Source organism: Anabas testudineus, chromosome 4, assembly GCF_900324465.2.
Source record: "Anabas testudineus chromosome 4, fAnaTes1.2, whole genome shotgun sequence".
NCBI classification, from domain to species: Eukaryota; Metazoa; Chordata; class Actinopteri; order Anabantiformes; family Anabantidae; genus Anabas; species Anabas testudineus.
Window position 1 is genome coordinate 18745161 of NC_046613.1, and position 26708 is coordinate 18771868.

The 26708-nt window shown below is 40.2% G+C and overlaps 2 protein-coding genes across 5 annotated transcripts; one reads left to right on the forward strand and one right to left on the reverse strand.

The window, feature by feature from the left end:
- The first annotated feature begins 279 nt into the window (after positions 1-279).
- On the forward strand, positions 280-6809 carry prg4b (proteoglycan 4b). 2 transcript variants are annotated; one of them, XM_026345069.1, is made up of 14 exons: positions 280-508; positions 600-690; positions 1040-1156; positions 1394-1516; positions 2051-2110; positions 2698-2757; positions 2829-3122; positions 3254-3985; positions 4466-4552; positions 4787-4923; positions 5074-5230; positions 5415-5522; positions 5780-5908; positions 6688-6809. In XM_026345069.1, the coding sequence occupies exons 2-14, from the start codon at positions 621-623 to the stop codon at positions 6792-6794; spliced, it is 2181 nt and encodes a 726-aa protein (XP_026200854.1). In that variant the 5' UTR covers positions 280-508; positions 600-620; the 3' UTR covers positions 6795-6809. The 2 variants fall into 2 exon arrangements, with proteins under 2 accessions (XP_026200854.1, XP_026200855.1); XM_026345070.1 differs by having other exon boundaries at positions 2847-3122.
- A 34-nt stretch (positions 6810-6843) lies between these two features.
- Positions 6844-26126, reverse strand: tprb (translocated promoter region b, nuclear basket protein). 3 transcript variants are annotated; one of them, XM_026345066.1, is made up of 51 exons: positions 25968-26126; positions 25047-25151; positions 24867-24940; positions 24142-24238; positions 23931-24034; positions 23626-23790; positions 23422-23514; positions 23255-23335; positions 22936-23023; positions 22659-22799; positions 22406-22509; positions 21940-22137; positions 21734-21841; positions 21408-21634; positions 20989-21152; positions 20706-20848; positions 20055-20203; positions 19776-19938; positions 19490-19624; positions 19270-19410; positions 18406-18574; positions 17947-18113; positions 17299-17451; positions 17029-17145; positions 16436-16639; positions 16165-16352; positions 15898-16045; positions 15473-15610; positions 15169-15300; positions 14841-14971; positions 14513-14723; positions 14283-14429; positions 13966-14164; positions 13661-13854; positions 13443-13516; positions 13117-13313; positions 12591-12875; positions 12213-12364; positions 12029-12124; positions 11659-11823; positions 11395-11577; positions 10331-10424; positions 9475-9635; positions 8975-9043; positions 8766-8851; positions 8517-8626; positions 8330-8428; positions 8043-8199; positions 7601-7719; positions 7423-7518; positions 6844-7127 (listed from the first exon to the last, which is right to left on the reverse strand). In XM_026345066.1, the coding sequence occupies exons 1-51, from the start codon at positions 26116-26118 to the stop codon at positions 7090-7092; spliced, it is 7110 nt and encodes a 2369-aa protein (XP_026200851.1). In that variant the 5' UTR covers positions 26119-26126; the 3' UTR covers positions 6844-7089. The 3 variants fall into 3 exon arrangements, with proteins under 3 accessions (XP_026200851.1, XP_026200853.1, XP_026200852.1); XM_026345068.1 differs by having other exon boundaries at positions 9481-9635; positions 25968-26118; XM_026345067.1 differs by having other exon boundaries at positions 8766-8848; positions 25968-26118.
- Positions 26127-26708: the final 582 nt, after the last annotated feature.

Sequence of the window (26708 nt, forward strand, 5' to 3'; positions counted from 1 at the left end):
TTTACTTTGTGCTTAAACATAAATTAATTCAAGTCACAGAAGACTACAATAAATATAACAATAAACCAACCACTTTAAACAAATATCAGTCTTTTCTTTGAAAAAGTGAACAATTAAACGCCCTGCTGTTAAATACATTACAAGGCTGCTTTTATGATACTGATCTGACAAACAAACTCTGTGATGACGTGAAAGTTGTCCAGTCCAACCATTATTGACTGAGGAGCAGGTTACAGCCACATTTTTTTTTCTTTTTGCTCAGAAAAGTGTGAGGTCAGCTGTCTGTCTGGCACAGATGTGTGTTGATGTGCTTCCAGCTATTTGCGGGGAATCATGATGTCTGGACCTATGGTCAGGACTGGAGGATCCTCCCTACAGCCTATGAGATCATCACACATTTAATTAGACTGGATTTGCCAATTAGCAGGAAGTCACCCAGTCAGTGCGAGTATTTTAAAAGCAGCCGGAGTCTAAACTTCAGCAGGAGTCAGACAGGAGTTCAGACGAGGTACGTTACTTTCTGATTCTAATATCTGCTTTCATGATTTTCAGCCATGAACATCGATGCACTTCAGGATCTTATACATTTACTCTGTTAGTTTCTCCAGCTCCAGGTTTACATGAGGATGTCTTCCACAGTACTTTGGGCTGTTATTGTGGCTTCTGCCTTGACATTTAGTGCTGCTCAGAGTGAGTATAAATTGTGTCACATGTGAATTGCATAGAGAAACATTTAACCAAGTTGTATGAGTGTCAGAGACATAGGACAAGGTGTTTTAAACGAAGAGGTTTCCTAGCATGTGTAATGTTTGCTGTTTGAGTACTGTTCTCATTCATGTTTACTCTGTTAATAATTATTTACCACAGGGGGAACCTATGTTAGACCAATCACTACTTCAGAATTTTTCACAGCACTCACTGGTCTTCAGGTTTAGATTATTATAATTGGGGAAAAAAACTAATTTGAAAGGCAAGGTTGTTATTTGAATTTGACATTTGATATTTTAATGTGTTTCTGTGCTCTGTGACCTGTTAACAGGCAGCTGCAAAGGACGATGTGGTGCTGAGTACTACAGGGGTTATATGTGCCAGTGTGATTATAACTGCCTGTCTTATGGAGAGTGCTGCAAAGACTTTGAATCCCAATGCACAACAAGTGAGGCTTTTCTCTCCTGAAATACTAAAACACTCTGTCACTGGTGCTAAAATAAATTATTACTGTATTGATCTCAACTTACAGACACAGACATCCACACATTTATGTTTCTGATTATGCATTTGTACACAAACTCCATCCCTAAAGGCAATCATTTCCTTCCTAATACCGTCTGATTATTCCTTAAGAATTTAAATGACAGATGTGGTTTTGAAGACTGATGCTTGTGTGCAACAGAAAACTCATGTAAAGGTCGATGTGGAGAAATGTTCAAGAGAGGACGCCTGTGCAGCTGCGACGCTGAATGTGTCAAATACAACCAGTGTTGTTCAGATTTCAAGACCCACTGTGATGCTGAAGGTAAGCCACCTCCAACACATTCAGCCTGTGTTTGTGTTTGTGAGTGTGTGTCACTACGGATTTTCTTTCACAAAGTAGTACGAGAATGACAACAGATGCTGTCTCTCAGTTCAAAGTGGTTGCTGGTCATTTCATAAAAGGCGAGCAAGCCCAGTAACAATTATGATATTTGACATTAGGATAAGTGCATGAACAGTGGAGGGCAAAGAGGCTAGGAGCAATCTGACATGGCACACTTGCATGTCCACCGGCATGTGGCGTATCCTGCCGTGCATGCAGCAATCTGCACTGATGCAATGGGTTACGTTTGACAATATTCTCTGTCTTAGTATTTACCACAGAAGAAATCAGTGGAGCAGCCAGTGCAACAGCACCAGTGAAGACTAGTTCATGTGATAATGTAAATGATAACAAACCCAAAGGTACATTCAACTTTGGAATGAGTTGATGTCATTAAGTGTCGGTGCTGAGGATTTAAGGTAAATGATTTTTACAGAGATAGCCCTCTAACTTTATTTGTGAATATTCTCACAGAGCCAACGATGAATGAAGCCTCAGAGGAACCTTCCACATTCAGCGAAGGAAATGATGCAGGTGACTGTAGTTTATGAAATTCACTCAGGGGCTACTATGGATCAGGAGTGTACACTATTAGTGTACACTAATAGCAGGCCTATTGGTCTGACTCCCTTTTCCTCCTGTACACTTTCATTTCTCACCTTCAATAACTTCAGCTTGACGACCACATTGTAGATCTGTCGCTGTGGTTTGTTGTTTGTGGCCAAGTCTCACTAGAACAAACCTCACTGGCCAAAAGAAACACAAGGATTCAATTCAGTCATGAGTGCGTAGGAGGGGTACGGGCACAGGCTCAGTCACAAGAGAGGAAAGGACAAAGTGAAGCCAAGAAAGCATGACAGGACATTTTCATCAAGGTTATTTTTCACTCAGGAGTAAGCATGGGACAGCTCTATGGGTGGAGATACTCTTGCATCCTTGTGACTTCTCTCTCAGGAGGAAGACGTGTTATGACAGTTCTGCCTGAAAGTCTCTCACTCTGAGTGACGATCACGCTTAAGTAAACAAATGTAGGAAAAATAGGATTAGCATTGATTAAAAGTTCTGCGTTAATGATGCCAGGTATAAACAGTTATGTATGTGATGTGTGTATTTTCCTGCAGATGACCATTTGATTCCACTGACAAGTCCAACATCATATTCATCAGATGATCTCGGTGATGGTGAGCTTTGACATTTAAAAAATATATCTAGCAGCTCTTTCTCTGGTACATTTTATAAGAGTAACATCCAGGTGTACGCCTCTTCACAGATAAGAACAACCAGATCTTTCCCAGTGATGGAGTTTCCAACAACGGAGTGGAGGATCCGGAGGCAAGTCCGATCCCGGAGAGCACCAGCGGATACGGATCTACAGTTGACCTGTTGGATCAAGTGCCTGTTGAACCCACCGTGGAGTTCAGCACAGAGACAGTCACACTCTCATCTCAGACAGAGACGACTCCCTCAAATGACAAGCCAACACAGGCTGATGACAGCCACTCCTCACTTTACATAACCAGTGGAGAGGGTCCCACCACAAGCACAGGCATGTGATTTTACATTTACTTTGTCATTTATCTTTACACGCTGGCATCAATTTGATAATTTATTGACATGCTTCTTACTGTCATTGAGTAAATCGAATTACATTTTTCTATCATGTTTGTCCTCCTACAGACTCCAGTGATTTTGTCATCTCAGTCAACCCAGAAGCAACTGCAGTTTCCCACGTCTCTATCCAGCCTTCTCCAACATCCGCCCTTCAAACGGGGCCTACGGCTTTAACCAGCGTCACAGAGCCGGAGGGCTCAGGGCAAGCACCTGAAGATGAGATTGTTCCAGACGCACAGAAGACAGATTTAACTGAAGCCCCATCCGACAAGCCAGAAGCTACAACCACACCCTTCAATACAGCCTACACAGCCTCCAATTCACCCGAGCTTTCAGTATCTACAGAGCTCACACAGACCCACACAGTCCTCCAAACCACTCAGGCCACCACAACCTCCACCTCATCAACGCAGGATCTGACACCCAACCCAGAGTCCGCCACTTCAAACCCTGAACCAGACAGTACAGATGCTGTAACAGATCCTAATCTTTCCACCAGTGTTGCTCCAGCGGTGTCTGAAAACCTGCCGGGGCTTGATGTCTTGACGACTCCTGCTCCCCTGTCCACTGCTGCAGTGCAGCTTGACAGTACAGATGATGCCATCACCACCAGTGATCCAGTAAAAGTCACCTCACCCAACACGCCTGAAGCCACCTCACAACCTGAAGAGCAGCCTGACACACACAAGCCATCACCAACCAAACCTACCCTGGTAAAACCCACCTCCAAGCCTGATTCAAAGCCTCTGGACGCCGTACAGACCCTGAACACCGGTGATCTGAGAGACTACCAAGCAGGTATAAAATGTTGTCATCATTATTTCCGACTCAACACAACTTGATTATAGAAAACACTCATTTATTTTGTGCCTCAGAGAGAAAACTTCAATTCCTGTATCATCATTTCTTTCCTGTGTTTCTGTTGAAATCTAATCTATTTTACAAGTGTAGAACGATATTGCAAAAATGGATGCCTCTAGTTTCTGGTACATTTTTATTACTGCTTGCAGTCTGGTTTATGAGCTGAGCTGGGTCTTTTTTTTTTCATTATGCCTCTGGGTGAACACTGTGTTCTTTTAAGTGTAGCTACACTATATTAAGTGTCAGAGGAGGCAGTTTTCACACACTGTAAAACCAAGCAGACCTTTGAAATAGGAAATAAAGCTCAGCTTCTGGACCAAACAATCACATCTAACACACAGCATGTGTTTTGTCTTATTGTTTTATTATCAGATTAACAGATGGTCTCTTCATGAATGTGTCCTCTTTTATTTCCAGATGACAGCAACGACACCAACCTGTGCAGTGGGCGTCCGGTCAGTGCAGTTACTGCACTGAGGAACGGCACAATAGTTGTTTTCAGAGGTTAGTGCCAGGAAGCTGACACTGTGCCCTATCTGCGTGTGTGATTTTAATTTTCAAATGTTTTACTGCTTTAATCGTCTCACAACTTCTCTGATTTGTCTTTTGAACCTTTCTGGGGCTCCAATTAGTCAATTAGCTAACTTAATATGTAAACAAATACTTTTACTTCTGGTTAAGAATAACCATAGTGCAGTGAAGCTGGATCCCCCTCATGTGATGATGTTACTTTTACAGGGCACTACTTCTGGTTTTTGGACAGCAACAGGGTGCCAGGTCCCGCTCAAGGCATCACACAAGTGTGGGGTGTGCCTTCCCCTGTTGACACTGTGTTCACTCGCTGCAACTGCCAGGGCAAAACTTACATATTCAAGGTAACAGCTGCACTGACCCTTTGGACTCCTGTTTTACCAGGATGCAGTTTTGCTGTTACAACGTGATCGTATCATTTAGTGTTTGTCCTTCAGCTTTCAGATTTCAGGTGCATGATGGTTTAAGCTTTTGGTTTGATGTGGTGTTTACAGGGTGCACAGTACTGGAGATTTGAAAATGACGTCTTGGACCCCGGCTACCCTAAAGTCATTGAAACAGGCTTTGATGGGCTTCGAGGCCACATCACAGCTGCCTTGTCTGTGCCCCATTACCAGAGCAGGAGAGAGTCTGTGTACTTCTTCAAGAGAGGTAATAACTGCTGCTCATTAATCTGATCACTGTACTTTTTACTTTCAGTGTCTTAATGAATATTATATTATATTGAATAATTTACATTTTATTATCCTTATGGTTTAACATCAATCAATGCCAGGCTAATGGTCTAAAAAGCTGGTAAGACTTTGACATTCTGATTCTTGGTTGAATCTTGCAGGAGGGTTTGTCCAGAAATATTCATACCAGTCTGGCACCAGCCCAACATGTGGAAAAAATGTCAAGTACGCCCTTTACGCAGTCCAAAAACGCATGGCTCGACAAGCAGGTACTCACACATATTTTTGTACGCATCACACAAGGATGCATCCAAAAAAATATTTATTATTATATATATTACATTCATGCATCTTAAGGCACAAATGTATTTTTAAATTTTTTAAAGAGGAGGCACTTTAGCAAGTCAGAGTTGTAAATAACTAATGTGGAAACAGTCTGTACTGTTTATGAGATTGCAACTGTAGCTGGTAGATTTGAGAACATTAAAAACAAAATCTCTAAACAGCAAAATCCTTTTGTTTCCAGTGTCTCTTCTAGAGCCGGCCATCAACATCCGGAGGTCCTGGAGAGGTTTCCCCTCCACCATCACAGCTGCCGTTTCTATTCCGAACAACAGAGAACGAGATGGATACAAATATTATGTCTTCTCAAGATGTAAGTCATGAAAACACAACATAAAGTAGGAAGAAAAAGTTAAAACCAGAAATGTTTTATTTTAGACACATTATTTGTTAATACTCTCGTCTTAGATGAAGATCACATCAAATCAAATTTTATGACAATTAATGCAGAAAACCATGAAATTCCAAGAGGTCCTTTAGTAGCAATTGTGGTTTCCCTTCATTCCTTGGTTCCTAATAATATTATTTTGTTTCCCAGTCTCTAAAGAACAAAATGTCCCTCACTTAGATGTCTACAATACGTTTATTACAGTCGTTCACATAATGTCTGAAATGCCTAACAAGGACCATGTGTGTCTGGGTGTGTGGGTGAGGGTGGGGTAGTGGATTAGCCAAGATGTAAAACTTAAGGGTGGGGTCCATTTACCTACAGCTCAAACTTATTGTGGAGTAACCACAGTAAAGGTTTCCATTTCAATGATGGCACCTTTAGTTTAAAGAATGCTGTGTTTTCTGAGAAAAACATTTGAGTCAGTTTAAAGCCTGTGGTAGCTGTGTCACGTCAGGAGGGGCTTACTGTTAAGTCATTTACGTCAGTCATGAAACACTACAGGTCTTTAAATTTAGGTGCTGCTGCAGCCAAAAAACTAAGTTAATGTCTTAAAAACGACACTACGGACTGTTTGGTCTTAAGTCATGCCAAATTCATGTTCATAAAATGGAAACTGACAGGTGAATGGAAAGAAAATAATCTCCTTGACATAATTTAAATGCTTAAAATTAACTCTAATAACCATTCTGCTTCTTTTACAGCCAAATCCTACAATGTGAGGATGGATAGTGAACGTCCTGTCGTTGCTGCTTCCAACGCCAACAGACCTCAGAGCACAGATGTTTTCAAATGTCCAAAAAAAGTGTGACTGAGTAACAGGGACCGTGTCTAAAAAGCTGCCTTCCACACCTATTTACTCAGTTTTAAAGTTTATTACATTTTTCATAAAACACAATGATTCAGCATGAACTGATTACAAAAGGAACTTCACCAGTACGTTTTAAAAAACAAAACAAAAACAGAAGCAAAATGAAAAACAACAGGAGTTAAAATAAGTGAACATTGTCAAGACTGCAAATAGAAATTGAATGCGTTTCTGACTTGAATGACAAGTTGCCCAGTCATGGCTGTCGAGTTTTCTGATTAGTGCTTCACCTGGGGAATCATCTCCTTTGTCCACCCCTTGAACGAAATGCTTGACCTGTTGAGATATAAGTTTTTTTAAAAACAGAGTTTCTGTTTTAAACAGCTGTGTAAAATGTTCCATGCACTGAACATATCAAAAGCTTGGTAGTGTTTCCACTGTTCTTTTTAAACATAGAAAGTTCTTTATAACAAAAATGTGCCAAGTCTTGTGAAAGGGACATTTAAAGTGTGTTGGCAAGAGTTTTTTGGACATTAAAATCAATTTATGCAATAACATGACTTGTTATGTATTTTTTTAAGGCTGTGTTATATTTGAATCAGTATTTGCTTCATTTAAATAAACATATTACCTCCTCTCTTCATGCGTCCACCATAGTTCTCTGGCCAGCGCTGCAGTTGTCGGCTGGCTCCAGGTCGAGATGGTTTAGGCAGAGCACTGCTTGTATCTAAAAGAACACAAACTGTCAATCACAACTGACCACATGACAAACAGCAGGAAGGGGGCTCAGCTGTGAGGCTGCACTGTACCTGCAGAACTGGAGGAAGGCTCCTGGCTGGTGGAGGGCAGGCTGGCTTTGTCAGATGACTGACTAGAGTCCTCGACATCTCCCTGAGAGACTGGATCCACTGAGACTTCAGCACTAGGCCTAGAATAGACACAGAAAACAAAAAAATTTAGTCATGTAGTGTCAAAACATCACTGCAAGACAACAAAAATCCCCAAACTTTTATAAACAATATTTCAGTCAGAAGAGTTTAATATTTGATTCAGCTTCTGATATTAATATTGGAAAAAACAACTGATGAATAAAAGGAAGGGTTGAATTAGATTATTAGGTTTGAAATGGCATTAAACACTGAATGATGCAGTCTCAGGTCTGGTTTCCGAATTCAAACTGCAAAAAAAAAAAAAAAAAAAAAAAAAAGCACAGCCACAAGACTGACGAGAGCAGAGGGGAGTAAGGCTCACCTATCAGTGTCTGGCTCCAAGAAGACATCGTCTCTATCCTCTCCTGTACTGACAGTACCTGGCACAGCCAGGCTTGGTGTGGATGTGCTCACCATGGGAACTGACTGGGAGGCATGCTCTGTTGTGTCAGACTGACCCACCTCTGAGAAGACCGTTACTGGAAGAGAAAACCATGAACAAGACATTATTGATGTTATTTTGTTTTTAGCACCTGACGTGAACATTTCCACACAATTAAATGAGTAGTTCCAGGAACTGTGGTTAGTATGCAGAACAGTAATAGATACCTGGTGCTGCAACTTGTAATGGTGTGGTGGGAACACTGCGTCCACCAGACTCCTCTTCAGGAGCTGCTAGGAACAAGGGGCTTTCATACATCCCAAGACCTGAAGACAAGAATGTGTGTTAAAAATGTAGCTTACACATCTGTTGCACTTAATTAAAAGGGCCACAAAACATGTTTTGGTGAAGTACCTCCTTGTGATGCAAGTTGTCCCAGGTCAGAGTGTAAGGAGGAGCTGGTCTGTGGCAAGTCCTCTGAAGGACCAAACCTGAAGCGGGGGACTCCCGCCACCTGGGGAGAGCTAATAAACAAAACAGGAGCAGTCAAAATAAAGTTTCAAGTTGTGGTCATATCCACAGATGTAAAGTAAAAACATTAGATAAAGGAATAAGTGTAGATGTAAAAACATGTTTTTTATTTAATGTGTGTGTGACACGTACTGGATGGCCTGGTCAAAACCATCAGAGCGGTGTGGCAGAGTGGGAGTGCTGGGAACCATCCTGTCATCATCATCAAAGAAATGCTGCTGCAGAGATACACAGATGTTAAAGTGTGATACAAACATTCCCACAGAGAAAAAGCAGGAATGAAAGTTTCTGATTGTCTATGTTTAGAAATAACATAAGCTCAGACTGCAGATGCCACTTACAGCTCCGCTCGCCACTCCAGGAGTAAGCTGAGGGACTCTGCCCACTGACTGGCGACGAACAGGGATACGCTGTAAAAGAAGAATTTGAATTATTGCTCATTATGTCCATCTACAGGAAACATTACAAGATAGTAATAGGGGGGCTGCAAGGAATGATCACTTTCATTATGAATAAATCTGTAGATTAATTCAATTAAATTCAATTCAATTCAATTTTATTTGTATAGCGGCAAATTACAACAGAAGTTATCTCAAGGCACTTTACAGTGTAAGGTTTAAGACCTTACAGAAAATATTTATACAAAAAATTATAGAGAAACCCAACAATCCCATTTGAGCAAGCTTTGATTACTTGTTCAATTTATAAAATGACACCAGAAATTAACAAATAAAACCCAGTGGGTGTATTGTGACCACATAAAAATGTATCCAAAAAGAACCATATGATAAGATGTCCTAGTTTTTCATGTATAATAAGGAACAGTACTCTTCCTTCTTACCTGTACCTGAGCAGGTGGTCCCAGCTCTGATGTCTGGGCTGGGTGGATATTCAACCGAGGGGGCAGCTGATGACTTGGTCTCCGTGGAGACTGTGGCATGCGTGTACCAGAGCTTGTGATAGGCTGTTCTGTAGAGAAGGCCTCTATCGAGCTGCCCTCGACTACAACAAAATGAACAGAGATCCCTTTAATTCTAAACTATGAAGACACCATAAACCACGAATGATTCAAAATCAGATTGCCTGAAAGTAGCCAGATGTTTAAATTGAGAGAAAGTTGATATTTTAAGTGCACGATCTAGGAAAAAAAATAATTAAAATAGATCTGAATAAAATTAGTTTCAAGACGCTGGTTGTATAATCAGAATGGCATGTTTGAATCACTGTAGTAGAGTTAGTGGTAACACTTATCTCCAATGAGTATTGTCGTTTTTTGTTATATAATGCATCTTCAGCCTACCAACTCCACCTATTGCACCATTTTGCTGGGACCACTTATTGTTTCTGATTTTCAAGAATATTCAATTATATGAATGGAATAATAGAATCCCAAAATGTACTTTGCTTTGGTTTGAGTTTTAAGTCATAAAGCTACAATGCTGTACAACGGACGGGCAATGGATGAGCAAAAAAATTAAAATAATTTGTTTCATTTTGAAAATAAAGCAGTGTTGTTGTTGGAAATGACTTATTTTCAGACACTCTTCCTTCCAGGCAGACAACAACACATTACATCTTCTTTAGTCATTATGCACAGTCAGATAACTAAGTGCATGGCGGGACAGTTTGTGAGCACATGTGGAGAGTGTGAGGTAGATGTACGAATGTGAGTTGTGACAGTGTTTCCTGGATCTTACAGCTGGGTGTCTGGGAATCTGCCGGCCTTTGGGTGGAGTCAGACGCCCCCAAACTCTCCTCTGTCTCGGTGCCTGGGTCTGTTACATCAGCTCCCTGTGAATTTGAGGAACAAAAGGAAATAAATGGAAAGAAAAAATGGTGATCAAACACTTAAAATCATCAAGAGAATTTTACAATGGGATCAAATAAGGAAAACTGGAAAATGAAAGGAGAACTGGAGTTTGGTAGAATTAAAGGAAGGGGGTTAAAGGATAATTCCCCACACAGTATAGATGCCAGGATATACTGGCACAATCTCACACATGGGTTATTATTAATTTCCTCCCTATACTGAACAATGATGGACACAAATTCCAGTAAAAATCATGAACTGAATATCTTGGGATTCTGGTAATTATAAAAGGCATTTTTTCATATTTCTGATGTTCTATACATAAAATAAATAATTGAAAAAAATAACCTGTAGAAGAAACTGAAATAATAATATATAATGTATGAATGCATTTATACATTTTTAAAATGTATAAATGCAATAATGTGAGTTTGATTTATTTTAATATTTGCTTAGAAATGTCACAGATCCTAGTTTTCCAATGACAATGACCCTATGGTGAGGCTAAAACATCGCTGTTGCAGCTGGTATGTGATTTATTCTACTAAGAATTGCATTTAACAGTAATAAATATATTATTACTTGTTGAATGGACATAACGTGACACTGGACGATACTTCTGCGCTTTCCTCACTTCTAACCACTTTCACACATGCAGATTACAAGTCCCACTAAACATACAAAACCAAGACTGGAATAAAAAAAGTAAACAACTAAAGTAAACACACACACACACCTTGCACACACACACAGACAGACAGACAGTTACAACATAGAGGTAAAATTCACTAAAAGGATTGTGGAAAATCTGAGTGTGTGAGCTGGAAAGTAAGTCTCTGCCTGAAAGCGTGGGAAGGGTTAACATGATGTACGGGATGTGAAAGCTTGTGTGGGTGATGACCTATAAAAGTTCAGAGCAGTGAGAACAGTATGTGCCATTGGTAATCGAACCTCTGTGTCTTCTACTTCGTAAGCCTCGTTGCCCTCTCCGCTCCCCTCATTACTGTCTTCTCCTTCCTCCCCTTCCTCCCCCATGCCTCCGTCATCATCACCATCCTCCTCTTCGTCGTCCTCCTCTTCTTCTTCTTCTTCTTCTTCATCATCATCTTCCTCTTCTTCCTCCTCCTCATAGTCCTACATTGAGCAGTGGACAAATTGTTATTGGCAAAGAGACAAGACAAACACGAGACAATGCCATTTTAAAACACTTTCTACCTGCTCTTCTTCCTCCTCTTCATTTTCCTCTTCCTGGTCATCGTCACTCTCTGTGTCTGTTATTATGACAATTACTTCCTGTGACAGCTGGTCAGGGGCGTCACTTTGGGTCAGTGTTGTTTCTTGGTCTGCGCTCTCTTCTCCTTCCCCTGAAAACTCCTCCGTCTAAAGGGTGAACGACAGATGCCATTTAACCAAAAAAGTGTCCAATACATATCATTATTATTAACTTCTCCTCTGGCAGTGGCAGGTGACATAATCAAACGGTAGACAGGAAACATGGGGAGAAAGAGAGAGATGCTGTGACCAGCAACAAAGTTTAGCTAGACTCAAACCGCTGACATTGTGTTTATATAGCATGTGTACTAACCATTAAGCTACCAGTGTGCTCTGCCTCAGCACTGTCTTGACTGTCTGTTGGCACCACACCCTCAGCTTCAGCGCTGTCCTCAGCCAGCATCTCCTCCTGAGGAAAACACACAAACATTTATAAAAAAAATAAATCAAACAAACAAAACATAACAAAGTCTACAGATTTCTTTAACTCTTCTCACCTCTGGACCCACTCTCTGGATGATACGCAGCTTCTTGGGTATAGGAGCCCTGGTGTCCTCCTGAGTAGCCTCTGTATCTGTGACAATGGTGGTGCTTTCCTCCTCCTCCCGAGGCCTCTTAGCCATCGCCGAGGTTCCTGGTGTTGCTGAAACTAGAGATAAAGCAGAGCTATTTTTCACACCTCTCCCTGCTACTGAACCGATAAAGGATGCCATATACATAGCAATGTGGCCCATTATAGAAATTATATTTTTTCCTTCAACGGTTATACTATCAATATGTAACTTTTCTATATTCTGGTATACCTGGTAGTAGTGCTGTATCAGCATATTGTATCAATATATACGCATCTTAAGCTTAAAACTACAGCTTCTTACCAGTGCCAAACACAGAGGAAGTAGAGGACGTTGAAGGCCATTCCACCTGTGAACTAGGTGTTGGCTCAATGACCACTGGTGGAGGCTCCTGACTGACTGGCTCTGTATGGGTCACACTCTGTTGCTGGGTTGGCTGGACAAATGCTGTGGCCTGCGTCTGCTGGACATTCAACATGGGGCCAGCTAAAGTTGTCTGGACGTTGGGGCTGGCGGAACGGACAGAGCCACTGGCACTGCCGTACACAGTCACATGCTCCACTGGTGGGCCTTCAGCAGACTGCATGGCTGTGAAAGAGTTAAAGATATTGGAAAAGAGATTCAGCCTAACACTCATTTAAAAAAAAAATTCAATAAACTCATACTAAACTTTCTTTGGAGCCACGGGGTGCACTGTATGGCATAAGACATGTTTCATGGAATGGTCCTTGTTCAACATTGCCAAGGGATTAATAATGAAATGGCTGTGTCCTAATTGCTTTCGTCGCTGGTTTCCAAGCTTACGTCTGAAGCTTTGCATTAGACTTACGTTCTTGGGACTCCACCTGTGTAGTGGGCATGACTGTAGCTGTGGGCGTTGGGGTTGGTACAGTGGCTGGAGTGATCATGGGTCTGATGCTTGCTCTTGGAGTGGGTTTATTCCCAGGGTTGACTGGCTGCTTGCTGGCTGTGGCGACTACAGGTGTTGGCTTAATGTTGGCAGTTGGGGGCTCAGAAGTGCTGGCACTGATACAAACAAAGACAAAGACAAGGAAACTAAAAAAAGAGCATCTCGTAACTGTATCTCTCTTTATACTCATGTTTCACAGCCATGTAAACTTATGATAGAATAGTTTTAGTGATTGTTTGCCATACCTTCCCCTGTCTGCAGCTGGAGTTGGCTTCAGACTGATTTGTCTCTGTTCTGTGGTCCTCTGCTGCTCTTGGGTCTAAAATAAAGACAAGGAGACACAGTCAGACAGAGACTGTGCTGTAAAGTGGGCATTCTCTAATCCTATCTATTTAACTAATTAGTAAAATTAAACAAAAACGAATATGTCTAGGTAGAGGATACTTTTAAACCAGACTCTCACCTTGCTAGGTCCAGCCTCTGGTGGCTCATCTCTCTGCTCCTGTCTCTCCTGCTGACCCCGCAGATCCCTTAGTTCTCGCTCCTGCCGACTCAGGCGGCCTTCATATTGAGACTTGAGAGCGCTCACACGTACCTCCAGCTCCTCACGCTGCTGTTTCAGCTCTTCATTTTCTCTCTGTAGTTGGTCTTTGATGTCTGGAAATAAATTTCTTAGGTTAGAGTCAAAATAAAAAGACACAAGCTAAATTACCGTAAGGGAAATATAAAAACTCAATGTGGATATAATGAGGATGCCCTTTCTCTCACTATTGAGCTGGCTTATCCGCTGTTTGGCATTAACAATGGCCTTTCTGTACTTCTCCTCCCTTTCAGTCATCTGCTGCTTCAGTGTTTCTTCCTGAGAAGCCTTATCCTGCAGCTCCTGCCTCAATCGGGTCATTTCTGTCTGTATCCTGGATGACTGTTCCTGGGCATTACGGGCCTCAGTCTCACGCTCTGTAACCACCTGTGGTAGTAAAGACACGTACATTTATAAAGAGGGACATGCATCGTTGAATGGAATAAATTAATGAATACTTTGTAGAGTTTGCTTGTTTCAGAAATAGGGGCCTGACATATTTCACCTTGTTTGTGTTCTCCAGCTGCCCTTCGAGCTCTTTGGTCCTGGCTTCAGCCTGGCTCAGAGAATCTCTGAGGCTCTGGAGTTCTTGAACTGAAGCCTGACGAGCCTCTTCATCTTGGGAGGGACCTGCTGCAGCCTTAGCTACAATCTGAAGAAAACATACAACTAGAGAATAAACCAACAAAGCAAAGGTAGCGTTATAACCTTCTACAATAGCTACTGGGCTCTCACCTTGTCATGTTCCACCTTGAGTTCTTCATACTGAGTTTTGTAGCGGCGCCCAATCTTCTTAACCTGGGTGATAGTTCGTACTTTCTCTAGGAGCTCCTGGTTTTTAGTATCCACTTCCCTCTTCAGCGTATTTCTCTCATCAGTTACCCTAGTCACACTGTCACGTATATTTTGCACCTGGCCTTGCAGGGAAGTTGTCAGGTTATTGGTCCTATATGGAGAAATGGGAGATAGAGAACCACATTACAGGAGGTAAGTAATACTACAAAAAGTAGTAAGTCAGATACTATTTAATAACAGCAACTGCAGCAGTTTCATTAAACCTCACCTTGCTACCTCTGCTTTAAGCCTTGTATTTTCCTCAGTGAGCTGCTGGATGCGTTTTAGATTGGCCTCCTTCTCTGAATGTAGACGTTTGTACTCTTCGGGATCTGAATCCTTCTGTTGACTCACCAATTGCTAGAAGCCCATGTGAAGAAGTTAGTGTTGTGAAAAAATTTAACTTTAAATACCCTTTTAACTTCTTATAATGAAAGCGTATTTGAAGCAGGTTAATCACATGTAATACTGGTGAGTATTTAAAGGTAACATTTTACTTTTAATTAATAATAATAATAAAAAAACCTATGAGTTTAGATGCTAGTCTTTTCACTGACCTGTGTGCGAGCCTTCCAGCGCTTGATTTCCTCTTCCAGTATCTTCTTCTCAGTTTGCAGCATGCCGCTTTTCTCACTCAGCTCAGAGTTTGCCTGTTGCAGCGGCATGATGTCTGACTCCAGCTTTTGTATCTGAAAACAGAATATTAGCTAAAACTGAGCAAATGTGAAAGTTGACTGATATACTATACAGTATTAACAGAGTTAGGCTCTGTTAATACTGTATAGTATATCAGTCAACTACAGGGGTTTGTCATCAAATTCAACACTACCACTACATTTTACTATAACTTGGAAATTATACCTTAGCTTGGGTCTGCTGCAATTCTTGCTCCATCTTGTTCTTCTCCTCTCTTAGCATCTTGTTGGTCTCCACCAGGATACTCATTGTTTCTGTCTTCTTCATTAGCTCATCGTGCTGAGCCAGGGTCTTCGCTGTCACCTAAATCAAATCACATAACATAGGGCTTTTAATTACAAGTTTAAATTGTAGAGTTAGGCTTATTTCTTTATTTTTATACTTATAATAAAATAAAATTATAAAATGTCCTTGACGTCTATAGAGGGAAAGTGAATAAATGGAAATAATATTGATTTTATAAAAAATGTCCAGGAAAGTTGGACCAAAGTCAGACTGATACATGACCTGTGTGTTTATACATCTGCATCAGTAAATGTAGTATAGGTAAAAAGGAATATAAAAAAAAACCCATAAAAACACACACACACCTGCATCCTCTCCCTTGCAGCAGTCAAGCTGTCCTGAACCTCTTTCAGCTCTCGTTCTAGGTGCTCCACCCTCACACGGTAACGCAAACTTTCTCCTTGGGCAACTTCAAAACGGGATTCTGCAAGCTCCTTCTCGCGACGCACAAACCTGTCATTTAGAAAAAGTCAGTGTGTCAAATACATAAAAGGACAAGAATGACAAAGAGGATGAAAGGACACATTTTTTTTGCAGGAAAGATGTATCATGTGTCATTTGATTTAGATTACCTGAGAATCTCAAGAACTTGGTCTTGAGATTTGCCCTCTTCAGTTAGGGAGATGTTCAAAGTGCTCTCACTGGCAGCGCGCTGCAAATTGTCAGCCATTTTCCCACTCATTGTCTCAATTTGCTCATGCAGAAGGACGTTCTGCCTCTGCAACTCCTCGTGGCGACTCTCCATTTTGGACATTTCCTCCTATAAGATCAATGATTAACAGGGATTGGACAAAGTTTGCTTTACACATACAGTAATACCATGTGGTCATCACCTATACCTACCTTGAGGATCTTTTCCTGCTCCTGCCATGAGACCCTGGCCTCCAGTAGCTCAGCACTGGTTCTCTGGGATCTTTCTTCCAGCTGGTGCCTGAGCTCAACAGCCTGCTGGGCCTGAGCCTTAGCAGCCTGCAGGGCACTTACATCTGCTGCATGCAGCATCATCTCTCGCTCATACTTATCTTGTGCTTCTGCTGCCAGTTTAGCCTTGGAAATTGAGAAGGATACTTTGAGACATAAATACATAAACACACACAGATATATATGATCAGGACTTTATCGTGTGAGCGCCCTAGAGCCCTAGCAAGTAATAGTCTGGAGTATTTACAGAGAGTGGGGGGGTGTTTCATTTCAGCTGTGCAGCTCTGCAGAAAGTTTAGGAGTTTAAAACCCAGATTCTGTTGTTGGATCTTGTTTCTTTCCTTCAGGAAACCAAAGCTATATACAGTGTCATTTCTAATCATGGCTGGGTTTACTGATGCACTGTAAACAAAACACATTTGATTTCCGTGGTGTGCTTTTTGTGTCATGCACGCTCCAGACAGCAACCAGTCTACCAACTACCAGTCTGTAGTTGTTTGAGAGGAGTTACTTACCTGTTCCTGGCTGTCTTGTACAGCCTGCTGCAGCTGGGCTTCAGCCACTGCAACTCGCTCTAGCGCCATCTGGTGTTCTGCCTGGGCACTGTTTAAACTTCTCTTGAGAACATTAATCTAACACAGGAAGAAAAACAAACCATAAACTTTGTGTAAATTATCATTAACAATGTCATTACTTCTATAATGGAAAACAAAGTTAAACAACTAAAAGTTATATTTAGGACTTTAGGAATATTTGAACTTGTTTATTACAGGATGTCAATATACCTGCTCCTCTAGAGACTCCTGGGCTTTTCTGTTCTGCTCCTCCAAGGCTTGTTTCTCTTTCTCCTCTTCCAAGAGCTTCTCCTCCAGTTTGTGATGCTGTTCATCAGCCTCCTTAAGGCGAGCTTCAATGGATGAGCGTGCCTGCTCCGTTACCTGGTTATTAACCATTTGTAAATATTAAAAACTTAAATAATAAGCTTAATCTAATTTCAAAATGCAAAAAAATGATACAAAACATTTCTTAAAGCTAAAACACACAACGGATACATAAATAATAGGTAAATATAAGTTTTTAATTTACATCACTACTACTTTCCAGCTAATTATAATTGAAATCACTTTAATCAACTATAGAGGGGTATACAGATTAAAATGTAATGTCTTGGCTTATTTCAACACCCAAAGATAAGTTGCCACAAACTAGCACAAATTAAGTAAAAACTGTGATTCTAGAGAAAGATGTAATCTCCTTTGGGCTGCCTATCTGCATCAATTTTGCCAAGTGGCGTTACATTTTCTAAACTCTTAGGGCCAACAGTGTATAATTCCTCAGAGGTATAAATGTAACATGTTTATCTGCCTCTCACATAATTAGTGACAATTATTTCAAATGATTTGTACAAGGCAGAATACAGCTTATTGTTGCACCTGTTTCTCTTTATCCAGAGACTCCTCCAGGCTCTGAGCCATGGCTCTGTACTGCTCCACGCTGGAGGTGGCTGCCCGGAGGCTCTCTGCCAGCTCCTCTGCCTGGCCTTCAGCCAGCCGCAGACGGCTCTGTAGGTCTTCTCTGTCTTGATCTGCATCCTGCAAGCCTAAAAGTAGGAACAATCAGTGGCAGCCATGAGTAATGCAATTTGACTAAAGTTTAAAAAGGAAGCAAGCATCATTAAAATCAACAAAAAGAGTGTGGCTTACATTTAAACGACATTTAAAGGACATTTAATTAGCTTTTTTTCCCTGAAACATGTATTTTAAAAAAAATTGGTCAACTATGGATCTGTTAGTGAACTATAATGCTTAAATTTTTTAATTTCTTGCGATAGGATTTGATGAGTATCCGTAGTTGCATTTTACTTCTCTCTACATGTGTATGTTTGTGCTAACCTCTGATGTTGGATGTAGACGGAGAACTTAGGGTATGACGTGCTTCACTGCTCCATTGCTGCAGCCTGAGGGTCTTGAGCTCTGACTCTGCAGCACTCAGCAGCTCCTTGGTCTTCTGATGTAAAGACACCTGTGTCTCCAGCTGCCTCTTTACATCGATCAACTGGATCTGTCCATGTGATGTACGGGACACAGGCAAATATGGTGAGTAAACTACTAAATTCTCTACTCCTTTAGATCCCAGATCAAATTATTTTAAGGTCCAAGACATGTTCACACTTACGTAGAGAAATGTAAATTTGTTATCTTTTGTCACCAAGTGTAATCGATTGGATAATTTTTCATTAACATTTAATTGAGGATGTGCCAAAGTTTTCACAATGCAGTGTGGCCCCATTTATATAAAAAAAAATATTTTGTATAATGATAAATGTTAATTATCCATTAAACAAGAATATCTGATAAAACTTTACTGTATTTTTAATCAAATACACATTTGTTAGGTGCACACAGATAAAAAATAATCCAGTCTAATAAATGCATTTCAATAAAATACATAACCCTGACATTAAGTAGTGGGTAAAGTTTAATAAGGAATAGAGTATATAGAAGTCATTTATTATTTTTCATTGATCTTACTCTCACCAGTCTGATCCAAACTGAATAGCATGTGACCCATGAGCATATAATCAGCTCAGTATGTTAGCTCTGTGCAGCTTTGTCAATACAAACAATAACGATAACGACATATAAATGGCTCTCCTAGAAAGTATCAAATGACATAGAGTTCTTATGGCTGTACCAAAATCTCCAAAATACTTAACACTACAACTAATATGGGAAAACAGCTAAATTTATGCTTACTTCTTGGTTTCTGCTGAGCAGGTGACGCTGTTCAACCTCATTTTCCAGCCTCTTCTGCAGCTGGGAGATCTCCCTTTCCTGCTTCTCTACTTGGCTGTTGAGACGCTGACGTGTATCCGTCTCTGAACGCTCAAGAGACGCCTAGAAAATAAAAAATTATTGTTATTGTTGATATTTTGACCTGTAAGAGACAATAAGTGAGAAATCACAACTGAATTACCTGAATAGCCTGAAGATTGGAAAGCAGCAGGTTTTGGCTCTGTTGTTGGCCCTGGAGTGTCTCTTTCTCCTGATTCAACTTTGACTCCACGAGCTTAAGCATGTCTCTCTCCTTGCGCAAGCTCTCAGCCTGGCCCTAAGGGGCAGGAGAATGCAAGTTAAATGGAGCTGGGATTCAATCACACATTTGCTGCTCCTATTCTCCTCTGGTGATGACAAAATACTAAGAAATCAACCTCGGGCATGTTTTTAAAAAAGGCAAAAGTGTGATGGAACAAAGGACCAACCTCAGCCATGGTGAGTTTTTCTTTGGCAGCTCTCAGATCCTCATTCAATGTGTGGATAGTCTGCTCATGCTTCTGTGTGGCAGCAGCCATCTTCTGTTCTTTCTCTCTTAGAGAAGCTATCTCTTTCCTGTACCCCTCAACATTGTCCTGCAGCATTTCATACCTGACATTGTTGAGATGGAAAAGACCATATAAATGCAGTGTTACATCACAGAAATCACATTTGAACAGTAGTTACCAGATAACATCCTCTGTAGTTCATGTTCTTTTTAAACCTACCTCTTGGAGGCAAACTCAAGCTGTGTGGATACTTTAGCATTCTGGGAGCGCAGGTCAGAGATCTGCTCCTGGAGCTTTTCATTCTGCTCCATCAGTGCCTTGTCACTCTCCACACGCTCCTTCTTATAGGTGGAGAACACCTCCTGCAACTGTAGATTCAACCAAATATTCTTATTTTCTATCAACGCAGTATTAACATTGACGTCCAAGCAGTACTGTTTGGTGATTAGTGCATAGTGATAGTGATTAGTGATATTAACTCCCATTTTCATTGTAGTCTTCTTTCTTGTATTTGGAAAAATAGACTACCTTCTAGTGGTAGATGTTAAGAATAAATAAGACGGGCATTTTTATGCAGTGGGTTCTTGCACTGGGAAACTATGCCCATAAATATGAAACCGCAGACATGTTCCTAATTACAAAACCAGAATACAGTTTAGTATTTTTCAATGATAAATCTAGATCACCAAAGCTACATACATTTAAATTACCCTTCTGGAAAAGTCAGATCTAGAAAATTCTAAATCATTTTCACGAATGCTGCTTGACAAACACTATGGGATGTAGAATGTAACTTTTGCACTGCTGAGACTAATACACTTTTATGACAATAAACTGACAACTGTAAAGATGCTGTTAGCTAAAGGTCACCTGTCGCAAAGCTGCCTTCGCCTCCACCGCTTCAGCCGACTCTGTTGTCATGGAGACAAGTGCAGTTGGTGTTCCTGTGGTGGGAGTGGCTGCAGGTGAGCGCCGGGGGGTAGAGGTCAGGGAGAACTCCTCAGGAGGTGTACCTTAAATTAAAACACTCAAAAGTTCAAGCTATTGGGAAAACCCATCTCATAATTTAAATTCATAATTTAAGCTGTTAAATGTATACTGGCAGGTTATCCTGTCTTCTACAATTACATATTGCTTGGATTATCTGTGTCACCTTGCTGAGGGAAGCTAACTCCAGTTGCTTGAGCCAGTAGAACACGGTACATGTCTCTTTGCCTCACAATGGACTCAGTCATCTTTATCTGTTGGCTCCGCTGCTCTTTCAGAGCCTCCAGCTCAGCATGAGCTTTCTCCAAACTCTGCTCCAGCTCAGCACGCCTGTAACAGTTAAACTTCCTTTAGTCGTCCCACAAATCTTTACAATTACACACACAAGAACACACCAGAGTTACATGCATGTTCAAATGCTTTTAAAAAGCTGTTGACTTTCAAATAAAGATCAAGAGAGATAAGGGACCACCGGAATTGTAATGTGTTCTTTTTTCAATAATTAGATATTAGACAAACAACAATATTTTGAATGATAAAAGTGCACAAAATGTACTTTATTTAGTTACATCAAAAAGAAATTACCCATTTCCAGAAGCTTCAAACTCCTCCTTCTCTTGGGCATCACTGAGCTCTCTGAGGGCCACAAGCAGACGTTGATTCTGCTTCTGCAGCTCTTCCACACCGCGGAACGTCACCAAATGTTGACTGATCACCTCGGACGTGCTGCTGATGTCGGCTGAGCTCACCTCCTCTTCATGAATGACATGGTTTCCACGAGCCTCTTCTAGTTCAATTAGCAGCACACGCACCTGTGTAAAAATGGATAATTTGGAGATGTCAGATTACTTATATGCTTTATATGTTTACAAAGGCAAGCAGAGGAAAATGGAAGAAGTAAGTGAACCCACTTGCTGAGCCATGTCTGACAGCTGCAGTTCAAACCTCTGGTTGTCCCTTTCCAAGACAGAAGAGCGCTTATTGGCCTCATCAGTCTCCTTTTGCAGACGGTGTACCTCCTGAAGTAAACAAAAGCAAGCAAAAAGCAAAATTTGATTAACTTTAAATGCATAGAAATGTATGTAATACGAAAGGTATTATTTATGCATTACCACACCTTGACAGCCTGCTCCAGCTTGGCAGAAAGACTGGTCACTGATTTCTGCATGCGCTCATGCTCGTCCCTTTGCCGTTTTAGGATGGGGGCTTTTGCCTCCACTTCCTGCACTATATCATCCAGGTACTTGTTGACCCGTTTGTTCTCCAAGCGCTCCAACTGCAGTTGCTCCTGGCTCTCCACATAGGCTGTATACAACTAAAAATAGATATGATTTTTAAAATATGAACATGACCGTCATGAACTGTATCTTGATGTTCAGCAATACACAAGCAAAACCAGTGTGAAAACAATGGTATGCCTAATGTGCTTTATGACAGTGGGCCACCTTTCTTAGACAATACACAATCTATTGCTATAGGAAAGCACTTAATCATAGCAGGCAACTTCTTCGAATCTATATTCACTAACGTTTTTATTAAAGAAAGTAAAAGAAACATTTGTGTTGATGTTCAGCAGCACACACCTCAGTTAGCTTCATATCTGGTTTGATCTTGGATACTGCAGCTGCTGTTGGAGACATCGTTGTCATTTGCTCCTCTGTCGGCACTGATATTATACCAACAGGACCTGGATGTAGAAAAAAATAGAAATCATTAGTAATAAATAAATCCAAATAAAAACAAAACAAAACACATAGAAACTTTGCTGTTTACTTCAAAATACCCATAATGAAAACCAGAGTTGCACAGACAAATGTAGGACTACAATCAACTGACCTCTAAATTTAGAACTTGACAGCAGCTCATTGGCGTTGTCCAGCTCTTTCTCTAGATCCTGGATCTTCTCCTTTAAATCAGCAACATTTTTGTCTTTGGCACTATTCATTTCCTGCAGGTTCTCCTCAAGGGCCTTGTTGGCTGGGGTGGATAAGCAAAATTGGAGATAACAACGATTGGAAACCCGTTAAGCACTTAAAATACAAAGTTAAATTAGTGTAACCACTCTCTAAATAACGCTAATGATAGTACAGGTCATTCATTCATAGACTCGCACCTTCTCCAGCATCTTTCAGCAGCTTTTGTAACTCCTCCACTGCTCGACTCAGCTCTTCACTTTTTGCCTCAGAATCCGCTGCTGCTCCCTGATAAATATAAAGCTCAATTAGAAAACCACCCACTAAAACAATGCAAAATGTTTTCACTGAAGTCCTTTCAGTGGCTGAAAATCTACCCTTCTGGCTGGTACCATCACACTGACACATCCAGCATGTGCAGGTGTATCAATTTCTGAAATTTCAAGCCTAAAAAAAGGTGTGTACTTGCGTGTTCTTGATTACAAAACAGTAACATGATTTGGAAAATTATGAACCTACCTTGTACAAATTGGAGAGTTTAATGTTAGCATTCAGCTCGTTTCTGAACTTTTCCTCCATCGTTGCTTGTTGTTCCTTTGCCTACAATTAGTAAAGATTCAGTCATATCTCAAAGATAAGGTAATAGAAAAAAATCTGTATTTTCAGTGTAATTACAACACACATACTTCTTTCAGCTTGCAGATAGTGTCCTCACTCTGCCTCTGCAGGTTCTCATTTGAAGTCTTCAAACTAGTGACTTGCTCTTGAAGCCGGTTTAACTGGAAATCAGAAACAAAAAACATTAAAAAACAAAATAACTCAAACAAAATGCAACAAGTGTTAAGACTTGTGTAGGTGACCATGATTGTGACTTTCTAGTGTCTACATGCCTCATCTTCTTTGTTCTCCAGGGTACATTTGAGCTCCAGGATCTCGTTTCCCTTTTGTCGAGAGAGAGTCAAAAGTTCTTCACTCTTGGCCTTCAACTCCTCATTCAGCCAAGCTGTTTGGCTATGAAGCAGCTCCTTCTCCTGTTCCATACGCTTCTCCTTGTACTAGAAAGGAAAATTCACATATCCAATGTATACAGTGTGGAGGGAGGAATACTGTAATACTTTCATTCCACTACAGACAAATTAAATTAAGTTGCATACTCAATAAAAACTGAGTATAATTGCAATAAATGCATACTCACTTTAATGTTGACTTCAGCTGCCTCAAGCTCATCTAACTTCATTTGCAGAGTCATCTTAGAGGTGTTGACTTCCACCAACTTATCATTGAGTTGCCTCAGGTCATCTAGTGGAGCAACAGAAATAACATCACAACAGATTCTATGCCAAATTGACAGTATATAAAAAAATATTACCAAATATCTCAGGACATAATTATAATTAGCTAAATACCGTTTAAATGCTCCATTTCCAAGGATCTCCTTTCCAGTGTTCGCACAAGTTCTCGCTTTTCTGCCTCCAGTTCCTCTTTGGCCTTTGAGAGGACAGTCTAAAACAAAGGCATCAATTTCAAGAATAGCTTACATAGTGTTTCTTTCTGATTATAACTGGCCATTTGAAAGTTTATTGTTACAGTTAGTGTGTTCAACTAGCTAGTCAATTTGAAAATTTGGTCCATTATATAGTTTATGTAAGAAATTAAGAAATCATTTCTACAATTAGGTCAAGTAGCAATTTGAAGTTACATGTTTCTGTGTAATGGCTACTGCAATACCAGAATTTACCTTCTGGGATTAATCAAGTATCTATTTAATCTAATCTAAAAAATGTAATTTAATCATACATTAAATAAAGTGCTGCACTGAAATTTGCAGATAACTTAAAAAATCTAAGCTCAGAAACTTATAATACTGTGACAATCACGTCAGCACTACATCTGATAAATAAGCTAGAAACACAGTTGGCATATGTCTATAAAGATTCTCAGTCTTCCAGGAGATCTGGAAGTTGAGTCTTGTTAGATCAACTTCCAGATACAGTTAGACTAGTTTGTATTTATTATTACTAATGTCCTACAATTTATCAGCACACTGTGAAACACTAAAATATATATACTACTATATATAATATGATAAAAATAAGTTAATCGTCTACATGGGCGATTGTGTTTTACTTACCTGCTCTGATGACAGCTTCTCTTGGGTGGATTCATAGTCCCTGTTCTTCTCACACACACCTTTAAGCTCCTCCTCTAAAAGAAGCAAATACCATGAAGGGGGTTAATACAACCCAGAGTGGAGAAACAAAGCCTTTAGCTTCACTAATTATATTTAGGTAAATAATAGGTTCAATCTTACCAAGCTTGGTATACTCTTCTTTGAGTTTAAGGTGCTCTTGAGTCTTGGATAAAAATTCATCCTGACACTGATTAAGCTGTTTCACCTTTTCAAAGAAATGTTGCTCTGTGAGGAAAAGATCAGCAGAAACATAAAATTAAAAACTACATTGTAGAGTTATTATACATTATTTAGTGCTCAATATCATCTTAAGGAAATAGTTCCCAAACCTGGTCCAAAAAAGCCCACTGCTCTGCTTGTTTGCCCTACCCAATGCTGACTTCTCAGATGATGTTTGCAAAACAAGCAGCTCAAAGGGCCTTGAGGACTAGGTTTGAAAACCCCTGTCAGACCCCTGCACAGACTTAATTTCTTAGTTGGGTTCCTTCTAAAAATGTATCTGTAATTATGATCAACAAATAAATATCCACATTTTTTTGTATAGTACTAACACTAGAACAACAAAGTTAGCTCTTCCCTTTGTATAGTAGTTTCTGTTTGTTTGAGCTACAGCTTCTATGATTTCTCATGCATATGTTTCATGTTGTATTTACTTCATGTTTTTCACGTTAGTTTTTAAATCTGAGTGTTTAAAAGAGATTGTATTACACGAATTATCTTAGGAAAAAATAAAAACCAAAACTACATTTGTTTGTGTTGAAGCAATCGTTAAGTTACCTTTAGCTTTGTAGATTAGCTTACGTTAGCACTGATTGGCGTCACATTAGTTCATGAAAACATTAAATTTGATCTAACGTCGGTCAGATTTCTTAAGTCTGATGACAGTAAACAGTCATAAATGTGAGGTTAATGTGTTATTATGTTCAAAGTTAACTTTACGTACAGTATATAACTGTGCTTCGCTCACCAACATGCCTGCGTGCTGAGCAAAGCCAAACACTTTAGCACCTCGAGCTAGCAAAATACCGCACAATAACTTACCGCTATCAACCCGAAACTGTTCCTGTTGTGCTTTCAACGAATCTATTTTATTCTGCTGGTCCGCAAAGATCTTTTCGAGTTTGGTTTGAAGTGTTTCTGGTATTTTAGTTAGCTCGGAACCTTCAAACTCTTGCAGCAGCAGTGCCGCCATTTTTCCGCTATGAGCAGGCGCAGTTTGGGAGTCTGTTAACGCTACTGGAGCATCATGGGAAATGTATTAACCCATAGAGAACAGTACGGGGGCCCTTGAGGGTCACGGCGGCGAAATTTTGCGTTTTCTCGCAATACATGTGCAGTATCCCATGTATCCTATTAGAGCTATTAAATACATGTCTCATTGTGTTCTCCCCTAATATATTCATTGTTGTTTAACTGCAGTGACAGTGAACTTATGCATAACCTGATTTGGACATATTACATCAATATAGTAAGATAAACACAGTTAGTAAACGGAGCCTATAAGCGGCACTGCAGGGGCTGATTAAACAGATGATGATGGGTATGAGAATTATTGAATTATATAAATGACTCAGTATTTACTTGCAGAGCATCTTGTAATTGGAGACAGATTACTTTCACCCAGTTGTGGAAAGTAGCCTGAATAAGGAAGCACTCTAGTATTGTACTTAAGTAGCCTCTAAATGTGACATGATTGCAGGTTGTTTAAATGTTTCCATTTCAGGACATTTCATACTTTAACTACATTTTACTTCTTTTAATAGGAAGATATTTTAACCTACC

Excerpts from the sequence above, each read along its gene's own strand:
- prg4b (XM_026345069.1), top strand. The coding sequence starts at position 621 with ATGAGGATGTCTTCCACAGTACTTTGGGCTGTTATTGTGGCTTCTGCC. Across the intron at positions 1,517-2,050 it reads GACCCACTGTGATGCTGAAG|AGCCAACGATGAATGAAGCC; the intron begins GTAAGCCACCTC and ends ATATTCTCACAG. Across the intron at positions 3,123-3,253 it reads GGGTCCCACCACAAGCACAG|ACTCCAGTGATTTTGTCATC; the intron begins GCATGTGATTTT and ends GTCCTCCTACAG.
- tprb (XM_026345066.1), bottom strand. The coding sequence starts at position 26,118 with ATGGCGGCACTGCTGCTGCAAGAGTTTGAAGGTTCCGAGCTAACTAAA. Across the intron at positions 23,024-23,254 it reads AACTCTCCAATTTGTACAAG|GGAGCAGCAGCGGATTCTGA; the intron begins GTAGGTTCATAA and ends TATATTTATCAG. Across the intron at positions 13,517-13,660 it reads CAGAGGCTGGACCTAGCAAG|ACCCAAGAGCAGCAGAGGAC; the intron begins GTGAGAGTCTGG and ends TCTTTATTTTAG.